At 49.3% G+C, this 20,218-nt stretch overlaps 1 protein-coding gene across 5 annotated transcripts in view; it reads left to right on the top strand.

Annotated features, from left to right (window-relative positions):
• The window catches only part of SFMBT2 (Scm like with four mbt domains 2), a 229,218-nt gene that overhangs the window by 127,820 nt on the left and 81,180 nt on the right, over window positions 1–20,218 (top strand). For all 5 annotated transcript variants that reach the window (XM_045072350.1, XM_045072351.1, XM_004757948.3 and 2 more), the window contains 2 exons: window positions 15,049–15,150; window positions 19,275–19,422. In XM_045072350.1, the coding sequence (XP_044928285.1) occupies window positions 15,049–15,150; window positions 19,275–19,422 (250 nt within the window). The remainder of the gene's footprint in view (window positions 1–15,048; window positions 15,151–19,274; window positions 19,423–20,218) is intronic.

Below are 20,218 nucleotides of genomic sequence, written 5' to 3' on the forward strand. Positions count from 1 at the left end.
ATCTGTTTTCCCTAGCTGGAGCGTAAGCTCTGTCCTCCGGGCCATGAACGGTGCCTGATGCAGCGTAAGTGCTCAGTAAAAATTCTTGAATGGTTTTAGTGAAGAAGTCAGTACAGAGATTGACTCAGAAGAGTGGAGACTCCGAGGTCGCAAGTGTTAGTCCTTGGGGCGGACCCCGTGGGAGTGTGATGTGGTGAGCCGTGGTGGGTGGGCTGAGGAGCTGGTGTTTCCGTGACCAGCTCAGATGACCTGTGTCCGTCTGTGGCTGAGCGGAAACTGCCGAGAGCACCGAGGAGAATATTCGGGATGCAGTGGAGTCGAGGAGATATCTCCGCGTCCGTGGGATCCCGTGGCTCGTGAGGTTGCCGTGCCCATGTGTGTGTCTTGCTGACGGGGATTGGATTCACTAGGTTGTGTGTGAGCTTGTTTTCTTGTCAGAGTGTCTGGCCCTCCATACCTCACCTTACAAAATCTCTTCGTAAGGTGCTGGGTGTCCTGTATCGTTTGCTCATGAAGCAGATCGGTGTAGATAACCGGGAGCTTGAGGAATGTCCTCCACTGTCGTTGGCCAGTAGCTGGCCTGGAGGGACTGTGCTCTGCCTTCTGGGTCTCTGTTGTTCCACCGTATGGCTTGTCGTTCCCAGTGTCCCATCCACGTTCCTCAGATACACACCAAAACCGCATAGATAATCTGTGCTTGGGTGGGGACAGCCCATAATTCTGGATTATTTCTGTTTTTATCAGAAGCTGAGGAGAGATGTGTTTTTCTTTTTCTTTTTTTTTTTTTAAAGATTTTTATTTATTTGAGAGAGAGAGAGGGAGAGAGGAGCAGGTCAGAGGGAGAAGCAGACTCTCCATGGAACTGGGAGCCCGATGTGGGACTCGATCCTAGAACTCTGGGATCATGACCTGAGCCAAAGGCAGTCGCCCAACCAACTGAGCCACCCAGGCACCCAAGATGTGTTTTTCAATGGGATAGGAACGCCCAGAACTCCAGCCACAATCCGTCCCCTTATTGCCAGTTTCCGATCGGTATCTGTGGCTGCTGTGGAGGCTTGGGAAGCTGAGGTCGTGGTGGCTGCCGCTTTTCCTTCATCAGGACCCACAGTAGGTTAGAAGAGAGTCCTTGGTCCAGTGCTTGGGAAAAACACCAGGTCTCCTGGTGTCTGTTGTCTTTGACAGAAGCCTCGGTTAAAAGGATCCCAGCCTCTGTGTACACAACTGATTTTCCTTAAAGGACGCCCTCGCACGCGTTCATAAAGGGCTCTCGAAATGGCCACGTGGCAAGCCGGGTGGCTTTGGTCCCATCTCAAGCGGTGCCTATTGCGATTTCTTTGTTGCGGCGCGTTCCCTCTGGCGGTTAGCGCTGAGCCAAGAGAGGTGCCACCCGTAGCCACGGTTAGTAGTCGTGTTTCCAGCATGAGCAAACGGACCAAGAGACGGAGACATTCCAGGCACGTACCGCCCTCCCCGCGAAGAGCATCGGGCACGCTCCTGCCGCCTTGAAGACCCCCCCCCCCCGGCCTGCGATTTCTTCCGCTCCCTTCAGCTTTGAGTTATGGACCTGTCGGTGTGAATGTCGATTTGACCCGTCGGACGGAAGCTCTTCTGTGTTTGAGGTTCGGAGACCGAGGTGAGAGGCCGGAGATTGAAGACGAAGCGTGGCGACAGGAGGAGAGCTTCTTTCTTCTTCCATCTGCTGCCGCCGAAGGGGTGGGAAAGCCTGGGAGCTGTTCCCTGATGGTGGATGGCGATGTGGTTTCTATGGTGACTGATTTCTTTTCCTCTCGTTCCGCGGCTAAATCCAGCAACAACAACAAAAACCCCTCACAGCTAAGTTTGGCCATCGGGGGGGACACTTAGATTCTCACCGAAATCTGCTGCAGGCCCCCTGTGTGGGGCCAACTCTTCATTTCTTTGGCATGACGTTCCCTGTCCCGTGTGGCACGGTGTCTATACCAGACAGTTTCGCAACGAAAGGGTCTCATCAAGTTAAACTCAAATGCTCTTTTTCAAGAAGGGCTGTTTTCGACGGGGTGGGGGGTCATTTTGGCGTCAGAGGGACGGCTCACCCCCTGGGGTCTTACCCATCCTGGGCTCACCGCACACCTGCGTGGGAAGGCTCTGCCTGGCACGTGCAGCGCCCCTCCGAAGCCGTTCCTGTGGCGTTCAAGATTTTGGAGAGGTGTTTGAAGACGAGCCTCTGCGGGGTGCTGGACGGCGGGGAAGGTCAGGCCTTCCTGATGTGTAGAGGCGCGCGGGAGGGTCCGTTGGCGGCGGTTCCTCGTGTGCTCCGGGTTCATGGCCCATGGTGGGTGAATTGTGTAATGGCAAGAGGACGATGGGGGCCGCCTTGTTTATTATGAGCGTAGGAGACAGTCTTGGGAGAGACACACTGAAGAGGGCAACTTTGGTCAGATGATGAAGGTAACTGCAAACACCACAGAGTCTGCGTCTTCGGAGTTGGGGCTAACCACGGCATGCACGCGGGGGCCCAGATGCTGCTGCCTGCGGTGGGCCTGGTAGCGCTCGCTGTTCGATCTGCACAGCCAGATTTTAAGAAGAGAGTCAGCTTTCCCTTATCTGCTGCCTGAGTTCTCATTCCCAAACGGCTTCTGTTGGCCGCTGATGAGTCTTGCTCCCACCAGTCACTGCGGTTTCGGGGAAGGCAGGATGACACGAGCGTGGACTCGGCGTGATTGGGGTTGGGGCGTGGGGCAGGGGCCCAGTGGAGCTGCCTGAGACAGAAACATTGCAAAGTGATTGTCACGTCATATTTTTATTTTGTTCAGATTTTCCGTGTCCCTCTCTGTTAATCAGAACAATGAAGAAGTGATTCTACTTGTTTCTTCTACAAGGGACTTGGTAATGGGGCACAATAAAATTGTATAGAGGCTGGTTTTTTCCACTAAAAACACACAGAGATCCTTTGTAGGTTAGGTTGGACCTTTCTTTTATTTTTTAATATTTTGAATTTGTTGACAGAGAAAGGGAGCACACAAGTAGAGGGAAGAGCAGAGCGAGAGAGAGAATCTCCAGCAGGCTCCATGCTCAGGGCAGAACCCGACACAGGGCTCGATCTCACGATCCTGAGATCATGACCTGAACCAGAATCAAGAGTCGGACGCTCCACCACATGAGCCCCACGCCCCCCGGGGCCCCGGTTAGATTGGACTTTTAATCTCCACCTGCCTTTCATAAACAGGCACCTGCAAATTGCAGTATCTCCAAAAGGGAGACCAGTATAAGGAGGTGTCTAAATGCTTTCCTTTGGGGGTTTATGATCTGATGGAAAGGGAGCACCCAGCACACTTCTGGTTCAGTGCCAGGAACCCCCAGCTGTCCGTGAGCTCCGTCCTGCCTTGAGAAAGGCAGTCGGAGGGGGTGTGTGTGTATCGTGGGTGGGATGACATGTGCTTGGACGGCCATCCAGCCCGAGTGACCCTCTCTTGATGGCATGAAATCAAGGGGAAGATGAAAATCGCCTCCAGTATTGTCTCCAGCCCCACGTAGAACCAGGATAAACAAATCAGATAAACTTTTACATGAATATATAATGCTGCATTTAACATTTAGGAAGAGGAAAGGACTCTGTCAAATAAAAAAAATCTTAAAAAAAAAAAAAAAGAAGAAGAGGAAAGGGTAAGTTTAGAATAGTAGAGACTCGGCTTAAAGCTTGTTCGTAGCTACCAAGATGCCCCGTGTGGGGTTGCTGGTGAGATTCCTGGGTCCCAGCAGGACTGATTCTTGCCCCTGGCGTCTTGATTTTCCTAAAGGTCCGTACGTGCATGCATACTTAACTCCAGTCTGCAAGGGAGTTCTGAAACCTTCGTCCTCTGGATTGCGATTTTGTACACACGGGTCCGTTCGCTGGACCTCAGTTGTTCCTGAGCTGCCGATGATTCTGAGAGGCTGCGGGTGTGCCCGTGGGGGGCCAGGACGGGAGCCAGGCCAGGCCAGGAAGTGTCACAAATCCTTGTCCTTGTGTGGTGAGTCTCCCCGCTTCGGAGTATCTCTGGAATACATAGATACCCTTTCAGAGCCATCAGGGTGCGGTGCAAAGGCACAGGATGAAAAGCGTTGGTAAAGCTGGGGAGACTTCGCGTGAATGGGGGCATCGTGCTCCTGTGGGAGCTCATTCCCGATGAGGGTTCTGATTACTGAGCCCCACGGGGTGGGAGAAATAGCCCCGGGCCCTCTCCACCTGCTGGGACATTATCTGCACAGCAGCGTGACACGGTGGGTGTCCTTGGGCTTCCGGGACCCTTGGGGAGTCGTCAGGCTCAGAGAGGTCGATCCCCTGTCCTGCCCTGGGCCGGGAGCCCGTGGTGGGCCCAGCATGCACACAGAGACCTATCAGCATCCCAGGGCCGAGCTCTTTTTCTTTAGAAGTGAACACGGGTGTTTAGAGGCTGAGCCCAGTGAATATTCTTGCAATGAAGAATGAGAATATAAATCCCAAGAGTGTGTGGGATTTGCCTATCGAAGGATCAGGTCAGCTGGGGTCTGCTGAGTGACCCTCCTTAAGTCACCTCTGACAGAGGCTCAGCTGGCGTTTTGTTTTTGTTTGTTTGTTTTTTTAAAAAGATTTTATTTATTTGAGGGAGTGAGAAAGTGAGAGAGAGAGGGAGAGAGCACAAGCAGGTGGAGGGGAAGGGAGAGAGGGAGAAGCAGTCTCGCCGCTGAGCAGGGAGCCGGACGTGGGGTCTCGATCCCAGGACCTTGAGATCATGACCTGAGCCGAAGGCAGGTGCTTAACTAACTGAGCCTCCCAGGTGTCCCATGTTGGTTTTTAGGGCAGGATGATCTTTCATTGTCACAGTTAACAAGTGCCCCTGTTTCTTTCAAACACCTGCACTCCGCACCTTTTGTGGGCCGGTAGGAGGGGCCCCATTTTCCCTTGAGTGCAATTGGCTTGGGAAGAAGCCTGTGACCAGTCTGGGTCAGCGGTATTTGAGGAAGCCAGCTGCATGGTTCGTAGCATGGGTGACCTGGCTTTTCAGAGGAGACGTGGGGGAGGGGCGGCTCTCTCTTCTTTCTCTGCCCATTATCCGACCTGGCTGAGGACCCTGGGACCCCACAGCCGTCTTCAGGCCCCGAGAAGAGCTGACTGAGGGAGGAGGTCCCCAGAGCGTGGAGAAGGACGGAATGAATCCGGGCCGTGTATGGCATGGTTGCTTGCCCCCTTGACGAGCAGCCTCGAGTGGAACAATGTGTTGTGGGATGTAACAGATTTCCTTACAGCGTATGCCAGTTCAAGTAGGGTTTTCTGGCCTGGCCATGTTAAGGTGGCCTCAGGGATCAGTACCCGCTAGGTGACTCGTCTGTTTGTGGGTTTGAAGTGAGAGTTTACTACTAAAAAATAACAGACCCTTTGCTGCCGTGGGGGGAGGCAGGCAGGTTAACGAGTCCCCGAGTCATCTGTCATCACTGTATTATACACAGAGTATCTGTGCGGGTGTGGTGTGTGTTTTCTCTTCCATCGTGGCATCTTCTCATGTCCTACGCTAGATGTTCAGCGTGGTGGCCTGGGGGAGGGTAAGTAGCGACACTGGGTCTGCGATTGTAGACCGACCCAGACAGATGCCTTGTCCAGATTTCCAGGGATGGTCTGCAGGGCTCCTCAAACCCAAGAGATGCGGAGAGCTGCCGGGTTGGCTAAATGTTGGAGACAGAGGCGCAGGGGACCATGGAGGCTCCTGGACCGTGAAGAGGGAGGAGCCCACACATGTAGGGGTCCTCTTGAGCGGGGAGGATTTGCTGGTCAGGGGCGTGTGGAGCGTCTAGAGGTGGAGCGTCTGGAGGCGGGTGCAGGTGCCTCCGTGGCTGGGGGCTGGAGAGGCGGAGGACCGTCCCATAGTGCTGAGGACAGCGCCCCCAACAAACATGATCGGCCCCCAAAGGCCAGCAGTGGCAGGAGAAGACTTAGCCCAGCGAATTAATACTTTCCTCCCCCGGGAACAGGTGGACGGTAGCAGTCAGGACAGCAAGGTTGTGAGGAAGGTGCTGGAGACTTCGAGCCATTACCAGGTCTGTGCCAGGTGGCCTGGCCGTTGGCACGTGCAGTGACGGGATCGTCCCCACCTGCGTCAGAACACCGTTCAGAGGAGCGGGTGCTGGTCTGTGTCTAGAAGGCTCGGAGCACAAACTCGGCCTGCTTTGTGGGACAGTTGTGCTCCTCACCCGCTCTTCTGTCTCCAAAGGGTGGTGTCCTCCCGAGTGGGGACCGATCGGGGCTGTGGTCCTAATTTGCAGGACAAGCTTTGGGTTGCATCGGGGTTGGCAGCCGAAGGGGCACCCAACAGTGTGTCAGCCGCGTTCCATCCCTGGGGTGTGAAGGTTGGACTCCCCAAGCAGAGTGGCCAGCGTGCTCTTCCTCGGCCCAGGGCGCTGGGACTGCCGTCCCAGCCCCTCCCCCGAGTGTTGTCATAGAAACGGGAAGAGATGCCCTGGCTTTATCAGGGAGAGGATGAACTAAGTGCGGGAATGTAATCACCGTTTACCCACACACACGAAATCAGCCGTGGCTTTTCCCATAGTGCTGCTGCTGTGAGTAAACCTGAATTTCTTGCCACTTACAAATGCTTTTATGTGCTAAATGGTAATCAATGAAAGGCGTTCTCTGTGCTCTGCTTCATTTTTATTTTTATTTTTTTAAACCTGGTGTACCAGTTTTTGGACTTACTGTGAAATACGTCTTCCTCTAGTTACCTGTTATAAATCTTGTGGTTCAGGTTGAAGTATATATGGTACTACATTTTCTCATTACGATTTTTTAACTTGATTTACTGCGTGACTCGTAGATAAAACCACTATTTACAGCTGTAAGTAAAGAATGGAAATGCTGATTAGTGTTCAGCGTACAGATTTTTTATTACATTTTCGTTATAAATATTTCATTGGCTAAATTTAATTCAGGGCAGTGGAATTAAAACGTAATAATGCTATTGATTTAATAAATGCTGGCATCTTCATGTCCGTTTTTAGATGAAACTAAGATAATGAGAGTAATTTTCTAGTGAACGTATGAGCACTAGATCTCGGGTAGAACAAAAAGAGGAACAATATGATAGATTACACCAGATTTTTTATTTTTTTTTAGCACATCTCATGCTGATAGGAGTAAAGGCATTAAAGCATATAGTTCATTATATATCAATTTGAATGTAATACTAATTAAAACTTTCCTTTGACTTCTCTGAAGCCTATTCTTAGAAATTATGTAAATTAATTGAGGCCTTTGAAACGATGCCTGTGCGATGTTTGAGTGCCCTGTGGACCAAAAAAGTGCCTTGCTGGAACTGAGTAAAATTACACCGTGCAGTATCTCTGTTGAGACAGTAAGAGATGGGGGTGCTCTGGGCGCCTGGGGGGCTCAGTGAAGCGTCCGACGCTTGATCTCAGCTCAGGTCTCGATCTTGGGGTGGTGAGCGTGAGCCTCCATTGGGCTCCAAGCTGAGCGTGGAGCCTACTTTAAAAAAAAAAAAAAAAAAAAAAGAGGTTTTGGTGCTTAAAAAAATGCGGTGGGGAGGCAAATTGGCAAATACCTATCTGTTTTTTTGCCCGTTTTATTTCAGATCAACATAAGCAAAAAGGAGAAGACGAAGAATTAAAGGTCAAGGCTCGTATGCCCCCCCCCAAACCACCCCAGAAAATGTTCTGTAGCGTTTGATGGTGGAGCTTGGGTTAGGAGTCTGGTTTCCACAGGGGAAGGGGGGAGCACTGCTTTTCTCACACTGAAATCCTCACCAAGTGCACTTTAATTGGATTGTGTTAATTAGCTTGAACCCATTCCCCCCGGGGTCCCATGCTTACACAGTCCTGTCAGGCGAGGTGTGTTTCTCCAGTGAGGCAGGGTGGGAAGGAGCATCAGCTATTTTAGGAGTCGGTGATGGCCACACAGCACGTTTTGAGGGCATAACCTGCTGCTCCACCAGCCCCGAAAGTAAATGCAGAGAGATGAGTCGGGCTCAAGGAGGAATGTGGCCCACAAGGGGCACCGCAAACGGTGGAGCATTCCGTCTTTCCCGTCCCCTCTGTCTGCTGTGTCCTGCTCGGTCTCTGCTTCATCTCCTGGAGATTAATACTCAGGGCCGCTTGTCTGTTTTATAAAGGGCTTCGCTGCTCACCCTGAAGCTTTCTCACTCTGCCGGAGATGTTTGGCGTGCTGCTTCCTCCCGGATGACTAACAGGGAGACCGCTCTGTGCACTGGTGTTTCTTCAGTAGCTGGGTTTGATTCTTCCAGAAGCCGCTGGAACCTTTTCCAGGCACGGCAGTCCCTTCCAAGGCAGGGACCGCAGCAGGGGCTGGTGTGGGCCGTGGTGGGTGACCGGGGTGGACCCCTGCAACAGGCAGGGGGGATGCCCCGAGGTCGTCCAATCTCCTTGACCTCTGCCTCTCGAGTGAAGTAGAATGAGACATCAGGGGGGCTGGGAAGCCGAACAGCCAGAGACACCATGGTTCGTCCATACTTCCTTTTCTAGCCTGACAGTTTGTACTTATCTCTCCTTGCTTGTTTTCTAAGTAAATTTCAAGCTTCTCTGCGCCAGGACTACATCCCCGGCTTGCTCCTCATTCCGTGTACATTAATGTGTGACCCGTGGCATTTAAAATACTCCTGATGGGTTGAGATGCGTGTGCCCTTTGCAGCCGGGAGCATGGACTGGCTGAACCACGTTTATCAGATTAACCTGTCTGCGTTAACGTTGATAATGTGAGGAGATGGGTATCGATGAAGCATAGCCTGCTTACAGGGCACGGTAGTCATTTTGCCACACACAGTTCTTAAATCTTCGTTGGCTTCAAGAACACGCGAAAGCAGTCATAATCAGTTGTTGATTTTTGATGAAGACCGTGTATGGACATGCTGGGCATAATTTTTAGTGTCGCAATTCTCTGATGCTTTTTTTTTTTTTTTAACATGCCATTAGAAAAGTATTAGGAATTAACAGCAGAAATTTGGAGGTCAAGTGAATGATTAGTATTAATACCTGTTACTTTTTAACCTGGCAATACCTATCTGTGAGATAAAATTTTAGGAGTCCATAAGCTATGAAAGTTTTATTTGTTTGTTTACTGATGAACGATGGATAAATAAAAGATCCTTTATGGCTTTTGCTTCCTAGTCTGGTCTGTACGCCGAAGCTAAGCATGGATGTGGTCAGACCACTTGGGTTTGGATCTGGCTTCTCTGGTGAGCTCTGTGTCCTTGCTTGGATAAGTTAACCTCTCTGTGTCTTAGTTTCCTTGCTGTAAGATGGACACTCCCCCATAGTCTGCTGTGAGGGAAAGGTGGTAATACAAGAAAGCACTCACAGGTATTTGCAGTGTGCTGTGTTCGACATCACACGCCAAACCAAGTTATTCTCAGTGCAGAGTGCCTGAGTGGTCACGGGCGAGGGCAGGAGCTCCTGGGTTCTGGAAAGAACAAAGCTGATGGAGAACAGAAGTTGATGTACACATAATCTCTTTTACAGTGTCCTTCCACCGAAAATAAGGTTCCCTGAAGAGCGATTATTAAGGTAGGCTGGTAAGACAGTCCTCCAGCAAAATGAATGGCGTTTTACTTCTGATCAATATAAAACCACTCCAGGGCAAAAGTAAAATGTGTAGCAACGGGTGTAGATGGGAAGGACATAGCCCGTCTTTGTTAAACGAAAGTTTTTCTGTAAGCAATTTAACTGGACTCCCGGACATTTAAATAAACAGTATTTCTTGAGTGGGACAGGCGTGTTTGTGAACGCACTGAGGATTTAGTAATCCCTCCTGATTTCAGGAATAACATCATTCTTGATCCAATAATTGTGAGGTGTGAATGATGCCCTAGAGCTTTGCAAAGGCAGGAATGCATCATTCAAACCAGAGTGGATTTTCTCTTATCTCTCAGTAGATAATCAGTTTTGCGAATCATCTTCAAGGGCCAGGAACTCTGTTTTTTAACATCGAGAATGATTAGCTGTGTTTGCGTAAATGAACGCGTGTACTCTGACTGCATTCACAGCCCAAAGTAAATGGTCTTGAGGGGGTGATTACATTTGTTTTTCAATGAGAGTGTCTATACATGTCCTCATATACGAATATAAATGTCCTTATATGCACAGAGAGAGCTCAGAAGGTCTGTGCGTTGTCTTATTTAAAATTTACTGGCATCGAATTCTTTAATTATCATAAAAAACTCTATTTTTTAAGAATGTCAATGACTCCCTTTGCCTTTTTTGATCAGACTTACATGCCTAAACCCGGTATTTTAAGACCCAGCCTCCAGAGCTAAATTTATGAAGCCACTTTCCCATAATCTTTTCTTTAACCCTTCCAAGTCTTGTGCTTTCCTGTTTCAAATCAGGATTCACTCCTGTAAATGCTCGGGTCGCCATCGTTGTGGCAGTAGTGATTTTTATAGGCTGTGGTAAACCCGTTCCTTCTGGAATTTCTTTAAGGCTGGATCTTCGATAGCTCTTCTTTGTTTTTCTCCTTCCTCCTCTGATAATGTCGTGTGTGCGTGTGTGTGTGCGTGCGCACGCGTGTGTGCTCTGCGTCACATAGTACTCTATGTGTGTGTATGTGTGTGGTACGTTGGTGGTGTTTAATGCATGCTTATTGACTGAACCATAGAATATGGAATTGGAATGAATATTGAGAAGTCATCTCGTTTTGGACGTTTCTTTAGCTCACTCCAGTAAATACATGTTGGGGTCTTTATAGGATGACTGGGGAACACGAACGAGAGAGTTCAGCTCTGGCTGGGAAGTATTGCCCCAAACATGTGGGCTGTCTATCCTGTTTGTTTCGAGATCTCCAGGGGCCAGCTGGAAGTTTCCCTGGCCAGCCCTCTGAGCGGATACCCTTCTGGACAGAAACACTGGAGCAGCCGATGGACCGTCATAATTGAACTCAAGATCATCTTGAGTTCATCTTTTCTCCTGGATTTTAAAAAATTTCATTGTGTTGACTTGGCTTTGACACGGGTGGTCATTGCAGGATTGTTCTTTTTTCTTTTTTCTTTTATTTTAACGTACTGATTAAACAGTGACTTTAAGAAAGGGGAAGGTGGGAACGGGGGTGCAGGCCTGTGTCGCACAGTTGCTGGGCTTGTCTCCGGAATGGAGACTTTGTGTTTAAGGGGCTCTTCTGCGTGGATGTGCATTATTCGAGACTGGAATAGAAACGCCTGTGTTTGGGTGCAGCTACCTCGCATTATGTCTGGCTTCCTTTTTCGGTATATTAAACACTATAGGGTTGAAAAATTGTCACATGGTTTGGAACAAAAACAGATGCATCTCCTCAAGGCAGAGGTCCGTGTGCTTGCAAGTGATAGAAAGCTGGTAGCAGTAGTTTAACATGTAGGAAATCTGAGCCGTGATTAACAAGGAGAAGACTCCTTTGTGAACCTTTGCTCACTGAGCATTAGCCTTAAATTGCTTAAAAATTCTTGTAAAAAAAAAAAAGATCTTATTTATGTGTTTGAGAGAGAGAGAAAGAACATGCAGGACCAGGTTGGAGGGGCAGAGGGAGAGGGAGAAGCAAACCCCCATGGAGCAGGCAGCCCGACACGGGACTCGATCCCAGGACCCTGGGACCGTGACCTGAGCTGAAGGCAGATGCTGAGCCGACGGAGCCACCCAGGCGCCACCTTCAATTGCTTAAAAATATTTTACGGTCACTGAGATAACATACCATCAACACCATTTAAATTTTTAAAAAATAATAATGTCATTAGTACTTTATTTTCATCTCACATATGTCTTTGTATGATTTTGACGTGAATGATATGTTTTATGGATGAGCAGAGAGATAGAGACACTCGGTGGTCGACAGACAAGCCCGTGGACCCCTCCAGGAAGGAGGGAGGAAGCTGTGTGATTTCTGCATGAAATGATGCCCACTTTACCTAGCGATGGAGTCTGATGCCGAATACACTGAAATCCTCAATGGTAAACACTTGTAACGCCAGCTGCAGCTCTGGAAGGAGGTTATCTGAGGAGCAAATTGTTGCCCTAAGCCTTGATGCTCTATTTCTAAGGGAAGCAGCCAGTGCCTGGTCCTACCCCACAACTGTGAATGAGATAAGGCAGCTGTGAAGGGATGTCTAGTAGCGGAGAGCTCCTGTTGCCGCAGAGTTTTCAACACAAGCCTGGGATCTGTGTTGGAGAGATCGGGGAGGGCTTGGAGCATTGATCCAGGAGGGGAGTGAAGATGGCCAAGGACTTCAGGTCAGTGGTCAAGGTCAAACTGAGATCCTGGGCTGTAGAGAGGGTCTGGCCGCCCTGCGTCAGCCCTGCTCGGAAGGCTGGCTCCGCTCAGAGCAAAGGCAGGAACAGAGGTATCTCAGGCAGAGAGCGGGCCCAGAGCTGAAATTGTGAGGGGCTGAAGACGGTGGGTAGATCTGAAGCCCGGAATGTGGTCAGGAACCCCAGATGGTGGAAACACAGAGGAGAAGCAAAGCCAGGTAAGGGTCCAACGTTGCAAGGAGAGTGCCGTGGGCAGAGGCGGCCAGAAGCTACACCTTTCCTGAGATTGGCGAGCCGCGTCTCAGAAGTGTTTAGCCTTGCAGGTGTGAGTCATGAGAGGGAGCACGGCGGCGAGGAGGGACGTCTGATCGCACAGAGAAGCAGAACTTCTGTGAAAACCTTGCCTTCGTCCGGGCCGTTCATCGTACAGTGGACCCCAGAACCGCGTGGATGTGAACTCCAGCTACACGCAGATTTTGTTTGCTCGATACAGTCGAGTGCTGGAAATGTGTTCTCGCTGTGAATTTCTTACTAACGTCGTCTCTAGGGTACTCTGTTTTAAGAATATGGTATATCATTCAGACAACTTATAAAATATGTGGTAATCGACTGTTTATGGGACCAGTAAGGCTTTTCTGGTCAGTGGTAGACTCGTAACTTTTGGGGAAGTCCAAAGTTACGTGCAGATTCTCGACTGTGTGGGAGGTCGGCGTCCCTAACAGCCGCGTCGCCCAAGGCTGGGCTGGAGTTACACGTGGGTCCTTAGTACCTGAGGACATTTCTGTCCTGTCAGGCAGGCGAACAATGACTACTTCAACTTGTTGACTGTATTGAGGCAAAGTTTACATTATGGTTTGGGAGTAACTCCTTCTTTCCTAAGGGGAATTAGAAATGGAAAAGTATTTATCTGCGTAACCAATTCATATGCCTCAGTTCCCGCTGCTGGTGAGATACTGGGGGTGCTGGTGTCTGACAGGAACTGTAATGTTCCGTCTTTTCATTGAGGTGTCACCTCGTGCTTTTTGGTTCAAGTTTACTGCTTTTGTCTCATCCCCTGTGGTTTCTGGCCCTGTCTTGGCATTGTGCTTAACACTGTGTTAATATGCATTAATTCTCTCTACTGCTTCTTTGATTTTTTTTTGTTTTTTTCCCTAAGCCAGCTTCCCAGCCACCGGTAAAAATCAACACTGTCATGGCACCTGGGTAGCTCGGTCAGTGAAGCGTCTGCCTTTGGTTCAGGTCATGGTCTTGGGGTCCTGGGATCGAGCCTGGTGTCGGGCTCCCTGCTCAGTGGGGCATCTGCTTCTCCCTCTGCCCCTGCCTGACCCCCTCCCCATTCTGCTTGTGCTCGCTGGCTCTTTCTCAAATAAATAAAATCTTAAAAAACCCATTGTATTAAGTATAAGACAATAAAATCATCTCTTGCCTTTAAGAATATTTCCTTGTGCTTTGCGTCCTATGCTTATGACTTTTGTCAAGTGTTAGCTGTTACGTTCTTAAGGAATCCGTAAAGATTGAGAATGGGCTAGCTCTCTCCGTGAGTTTTTTGTCATAGGTCGTTGCGCACCGAACACATCCCTTCTTGGCTGTCACCCACCTCACCCCGTCCCCGCACGTGGCGGCACCCTTCACTTCAGTCAGACCCAGGATTTATTGTGCACCCACTGGGTTGCTGATCCCTTGGTGGACGACTGTGGCGACATGAGAAGGGTCCTTGTGGTTCTGTGGGTGTCTGAAGCCAGTGACACAGTGAAGGGATGGGGAGTTTCGTAAGCAGGTCTTCTGTGCCCCGACTGGCTCTGGCTAGGGGAGCCGTCCCAGCCCCACAGGACTCCGTGTGATGATCCTCAGAGTCACGCGTGTAGAATGACATCATTGAATTATTTAAAAATCTACTTTAGATTTGCAGATGAAAGAAAGTAGTAGTAGATCCCTCGGTCCTTGCATACTTCCCGGCCAACGGATGTGTTTAGAAACAGCAGGATTTATTTGCAGCTGTTAATGCCCTCAGGGACGGGCTGCAAATACGTTGATTTTATTCACTAGCATTTATCCAGGCTGTGAGTTCCACGATGACCTCCATCTCCGCAAAATGAATCCTGTTATCCAGAGTCCGGCCAGCCTCCCCTGCGGTCGGATAGGGAACATGAATACTGAAATTTGTTTTCTTGAGTTGGCAGGAAGGCTCTGTCGGGCACACACAGGGCTGCTGTGAGTCGGTTATGAATCTGCCAGATGCCTATTAAAGTGGGGCTTTGTGCATCTTTATTCAGCGGGAGTCGGGTTCTGATGGTGTGCATGGCTGGGTTGGACCGTTCTGTGCACGCATTCCTAAGACTGGCCACTTACTGCTGGTAACTGATAAGCTGTACGTTCTTGGGCACAGGAGACAGGGACGAGCTGTGTCAGCCACAGGGTCTCTCTAAAGCCCTGCGACGTAGCTCCAGGAGCAAGAGGCCACGTTTCCTGAGGGTGCACCTGCTGTGTGTTTCATATCACTGCTTGCCTCTATTACTCTGCTGTGGTTCACGTAGAGCACCTAAGAAGACCAAAGCAGGGCCTCGTGGATTTTTCTTGCATAACGTGAATTTAACCCTGACCGCAAAACCGTGTTGTCTTCCCCCGGAGAAGCAGTGGAGCCCGCAGAAAATAATTAAATTCGCATTATCTTGCAATAATGAGAAATTTATAACGGGGAGGGTTAATTATTTCAATCCGACTTCAGTTCCCCAATAAAATGTCTAAGGAAAGCGTCCACACAGCGCCCGAGTTAATTTACAATACCGTCAGCTTTCAGCATCTCTGTCCTTTTCCCCGCAGGATCATGCCGATCTGCGAAGCCATTTCTTCACAGTTGGGATGAAGCTGGAAACAGTGAATTTGAGCGAGCCCTTTCATATCTGTCCTGCATCAGTGACCAAGGTGAGCTCCCTCCCTTGCTCCTCAACACTGTCTCCAGCCGATCTGCTCACCGTGGGCCAGATGGAATGTGCCGGCATAGGGGTGGACTGCGGCGCGGCGCAGGGAACAGCACATCGGGGCTGAACGGCACGGCACACCAGCCGGAGCGCATTCTCCCCAGGCCACGCTGTCCTAATCACCCCCATTGTCACACAGATGTTGTCATGTGCCTCCTGTTGAAGCAGGGATTGGGTTAATACGGATTGGACTGTTGATGTACGTGTCCTTGAGTGACTTGGAAGGAGGGGCAGGTACGCGGCTGAGTTTACAGCAGTGAACTCTACCACGAGTGTGTGCCACCTTCTGTGGTTGGCCAGGGTCACATCCACGCGTCCATTTGTTCCCATTCTCGTTAACACAAACTGCCGGGCAGTCACACGTGGTCATCACTGCCGTAGTAACTTGATCCTCTTCCGCTGACCGGCCTCGGTGTGTTCGAGCTGCATCTGGGAAATGCCGACCCATGTCCCGTCTCCAGTGTGTGTCCCCACATCCGGCTTCCTTTCTGCCGTTGACTTTCCTTCACTAAAAGGAGAGCCCGCCTCTGCGTTTCACAAATTTGAAATGGGATTACCTTTAACGTGAAGTCATTTTTATGACGGTCTGATGGTCTTTTTGATTTTCATTTCCCCTGGCCATGCAGGAAGTCACCTGGGGAAGTCACACCTACAGTATCTGTTCCACCTTAAGTGTCCTCTAACAGGTGGCGGGGAAACTGAGAAACCCAGCGTTCTTACCCAGTGTGTGTTTTAGTTAATGGCCTTTTGCAAGAGAACTTAATTAACGGTCCAGAAGTCAATTCCATTTTAATTTCTTTTACCAAGGAAGACTGGATTTGTTAATACAGTGATGAGGGCCTGGGAGTCATTTGTATGCTCTTTTTTAAATTCATGATCGGTAATTGAGAAACACAGTGGTGATCATGTATTTCAGAGTATGGGAAATGGTTAGAATCATGAAATGCCTTTTTCCTTTTTTCCAAATCATTTTTTCTTTAGAACATAAATTACTTAGATGTAACTCGTACAGTTACCTATTTAAAGAATAACTGCGTGCCCGAGAAAATTACTCACTAAGATTTTGCAGGACGGTTTTAGGGTTGCAATTTATGTCCTCACAGTCCTACACCATGTATTCAAAGCCTTTTTATTTAAATTGACCTTTGGGGTTCTTGAGTGTGTATTCTGGTAGGTGCACATTTCCCCAGAACTGTTGCGTGGTATTTGCTAAAGCCTGGCCAGGCTTTCCCTTTGTTCCGGCTGTGGCCGATACACTGAAGTCAGCTGCCAGTTTACCTGGAAGGATATTACCCGGTCCTCATTCTAAGAGACCACGGTGTCCACTTTACCTGGTGTTTCTACAGTGAAGGAAACAGAGCAACAGATGTGCTAAGTGCTGTCAGCAGTGAACTCACACTTTCATGCCTGTAAATAGTTGTAAGCGATCGTGTTAGAATGTGGCGCACTCCTTACGGTTGGGTGCAGCCCAGAGATCCTCATCTTGTTGGATAGAGTTCCACTAACAGTAGTTTGGTTTCCCAATAAATAATTTTTTCTCTAAATAGGTCTTATTGAGGATGGGGCCAGCGAGGCTATTTTCTCTTGATTTTTTTTTTTAAGATTTTATTTATTTATTTGACAGACAGAGATTACAAGTAGGCAGAGAGGCAGGCAGAGAGAGAGGAGGAAGCAGGCTCCCCCGCCAAGCAGAGAGCCCGATGCGGGGCTCGATCCCAGGACTCCGGGATCATGACCTGAGCTAAAGGCAGAGGCTTTAACCCACTGAGCTACCCAGGTGCCCCTCTTGGTTTTTTTTTTAAGGTACATTTTCTTTTTCATTTTAGTTTTTCGTAGCCTTTTTACCAAAGATCACGCACTCCGTCTTTCTGTCCGGCAAGCATCCCTTTTTCTTCTCCTCTTGGCCCTGTGTTATTGACACATGGATTGAAATGTGCACTCTGGCCCCTTAGCACATATGGGCCCGTCCCCATGTTCAGGGCTCCCTACAGAGAGTAAATATCAGGATATTCCTGATATGGTCACTATTTATAATTAAACCAATTCCTCCTAACATTGGAAAAGGTTTTAGAGTATTATGTTTGAGCCTATAACGCTGCGCTGTTACTACTCATCATAATGAAAACCTCATTTTCATTTTCCTCAAGGCTTTTCTTCATGGCACACCTGGGAAGAATTAAATAACATTGAAGCCAATAGTCAAGAAAGCGGTTGACTGTAGCAGGTCCGGGATGAAATGTCCCACCATACAGTGCGATTATAGATTAAGTTTCCGGTGATCCAAAACAGTGTGATACTGACTGATGATGGTGACGATGACATATTTGTGTGTGTGAAATCTGTCGTTGTTTAGATCAACAGTCTTGGTTCTGTCCCTTTCTGTCCCTAGCTCTGAGCTGCACAGTCCTGGGCCGGTTGGTTAACTGTAGGGTCTTTTTCTGAGACCTGCAGGTTCTGGACCAGATCGATGTTTTTGGACCATGTGCGCCATGACCCTGATGGATTTGAAGAAACTAATAGAGCTTTTATTTTGAAGTGCGCACACATGAATATGCATTTTACTAGGTTTTGGAGATTCCTTAGTGTGCGTCCTTATGGGGTCCAGTGGTGCTAAGAGATTCAGCCAGCAGAATCCCATGCTTCAATTATCCGCCTGTGTGTGTGTGTGTGCACATGCACCTCCCACTCCACTGGGTTTTGTAGGCACTACTCTGGACACTGGGAATGACAAAAGTCCTTGCTTTTACAGAGCTTTTATTTTAATGGGGGGGGCAGAGACAAACAAAATCAGTAAATCTATATAGAAGGTGACATGTTCGGTGCTAAGGAGAGAGACGCAGCAGGGGAAGGACTAGCGGAGGGTGGCAGGCCAGCGTGTGGGATGTGATTCTAAATCAGGCCGCAGGGAAGATCTCTCTGGGAAGGTGAGGTTGGGTCCTTTGCTCTGTCAAGTCCACTGTCCAAGGCGGACCTCGGGCAGCACAACAGTAGTCATTTACCAGAATTAACATCGAGAAGAACAGAAGGGAGTGCGCTCTGCCGCTTTGCTTTTAATCAGACTGCTTCTGGAAGATATTTTGTCAGTGAAGGAGCCAGGAATCCTAGCTTTTTTAGTAAGTGTTAGGATTTTGTAAGAAAGACTGGGTTGTGTCTGTCAAGCTCGTAAAGTGATGTCTTTCTTCCTGGCCTGGTTCACATACTAGATCCTTCAACCCCATCGTGCTTGACAAAAGTGCCGGGCCCATCTCGGTTTTGCGTTCTGCCCTTGCCATCGGTACGTCTTGCTCCTGCTCCCTCACTGAAGAGAGGAGACTGCCCTCAGAGGATCCGTGGGGGGAGACCGATTTGGGATCAGTCCCCAGGCAGGAATGAGGATCTCCGGGACAGAGGGCACATGCAGGGTGAAGCCTTGGGGGCCTGTACTCGGACCGGAGTGGTCAGGAAAACGTTCCAGCAGCATTGACTTTCAGGGGCACCTTGACAAAAGACACTGCTGTTTTGGAAGAGCTTTGGCGCAGTGGGTGTTGAGGCTGGGGGGGTGTCAGGCAGGGATGTGCCTGCGGGGGTGCACGGGGTGACCTTGGGCTGGAGCCTGTGGTGTTCACAGGGCTAGGAGGCAGGGTGAAGCCAGAAGTCCCCAAGCCCGACAGTGGAGCTTCTCCAGTGATCTGGTGTGAGCGCGTGGGTCCCAGGTGTGGACAAGAAGAAACCACTGACCTTTCAGGGCCTGTCTTGGTGTTGCCGTAAGCTTGGCCTGGTATCCCTGTGTAAGTTTGGTTTTCTCACAGCCCTGGACGTCAGTTGACCTCCCGTGTTGTTTCCTTCTCTGTTTTATGTGAGTACTACTCATTCGCTTCTCTCGCCGTTAAAATGGCCGTGGTGATCACCTATCAACCAGTTCGTACCTGGACCAATTTCATAACACACACTGAGGGGTCGGTTTGTGCTGAAATCATTTTGATGAAATGTATTTATGGCCTTTGGAAGTGGTGCCAGCATCTCATACTAGCTTTTCAGGAAAATCCCACGGAATTAATCCTTGGCTCTGTGGTCTGTGTTTTCTTGCAGGTTTTTAACAATCATTTTTTTCAAGTGACTATTGACGACCTAAGGGCAGAACCCAGTAATCTCTCGATGCTGTGCCATGCGGATTCTTTGGGGATTTTACCAGTACAATGGTGCCTTAAAAATGGAGTCAATCTCACGCCTCCCAAAGGTTCGTATTCTGTGAAAATACGCAGTGTTTGGGTGGTTCGCGGTGGGTGGGTGGGGCATCCTACTGTTACTGAAGCGTGGCTTTGTTAATCTCCAGAAGTTGAGGTTGCAAACTATTTTGACATTGTGAGAAGAGTATGTCTCTCAGGTGGCTTGACGCAGGAGTCAGTCCCAGCTCCCTCCCTGGTGAGGTGCGTGACTTTGGGCTTCTTGAGAAGTCCGCTTCTGTCCACCCCGGTTCCCTCTTGGTTATCGTGCGTGGGGCTGCTCGTGTGCATGACAGAGGACACAGCATCACTAGGTGATTAGGGTTGGCTCAGCGCTTAAATGTGTCTAGAAGTGGGTTTAAAAATGCAACAAGGGACACCTGGTGGCTCTGTGGGTTGAGCATCCAACTCTTGATCTCAGCTCAGGTCCTGATCTTGGAGTCGTAAGTTCGAGCCCCGCGTTGGACTCCACGCTATGCAAAAACCAACCAACCAAACCAACCATATGCTGAAGAAGCATTTCTTAACATTTTCATTTCCAGTAATTTAAAATTTCCCCAGAACTCGGTCACTCTTCTGATAGCCAACAATTTGATGCCCTAACGCATAAAAATAATCCAGTCAGGAGCCGGGTTGCATGCAGTTAATTTCAAACTGGGACCACGTACCACATTGCTGTTGGTAAGAACTGCGCCTGGGGTTCGCATGTAGTGTGCTGTCCCTGACTGAGGTGACGGAAGAGAGCAGCCAGATGGAAGGACAGCGGGCAGGAAGGAACACAGAGGGAATGGTAGAATAATCGCAGGGAAA

Source organism: Mustela putorius, unplaced genomic scaffold (genome assembly GCF_011764305.1).
Source record: "Mustela putorius furo isolate JIRA1106 unplaced genomic scaffold, ASM1176430v1.1 tig00004033_pilon_pilon_pilon, whole genome shotgun sequence".
Classification (NCBI taxonomy): domain Eukaryota; kingdom Metazoa; phylum Chordata; class Mammalia; order Carnivora; family Mustelidae; genus Mustela; species Mustela putorius.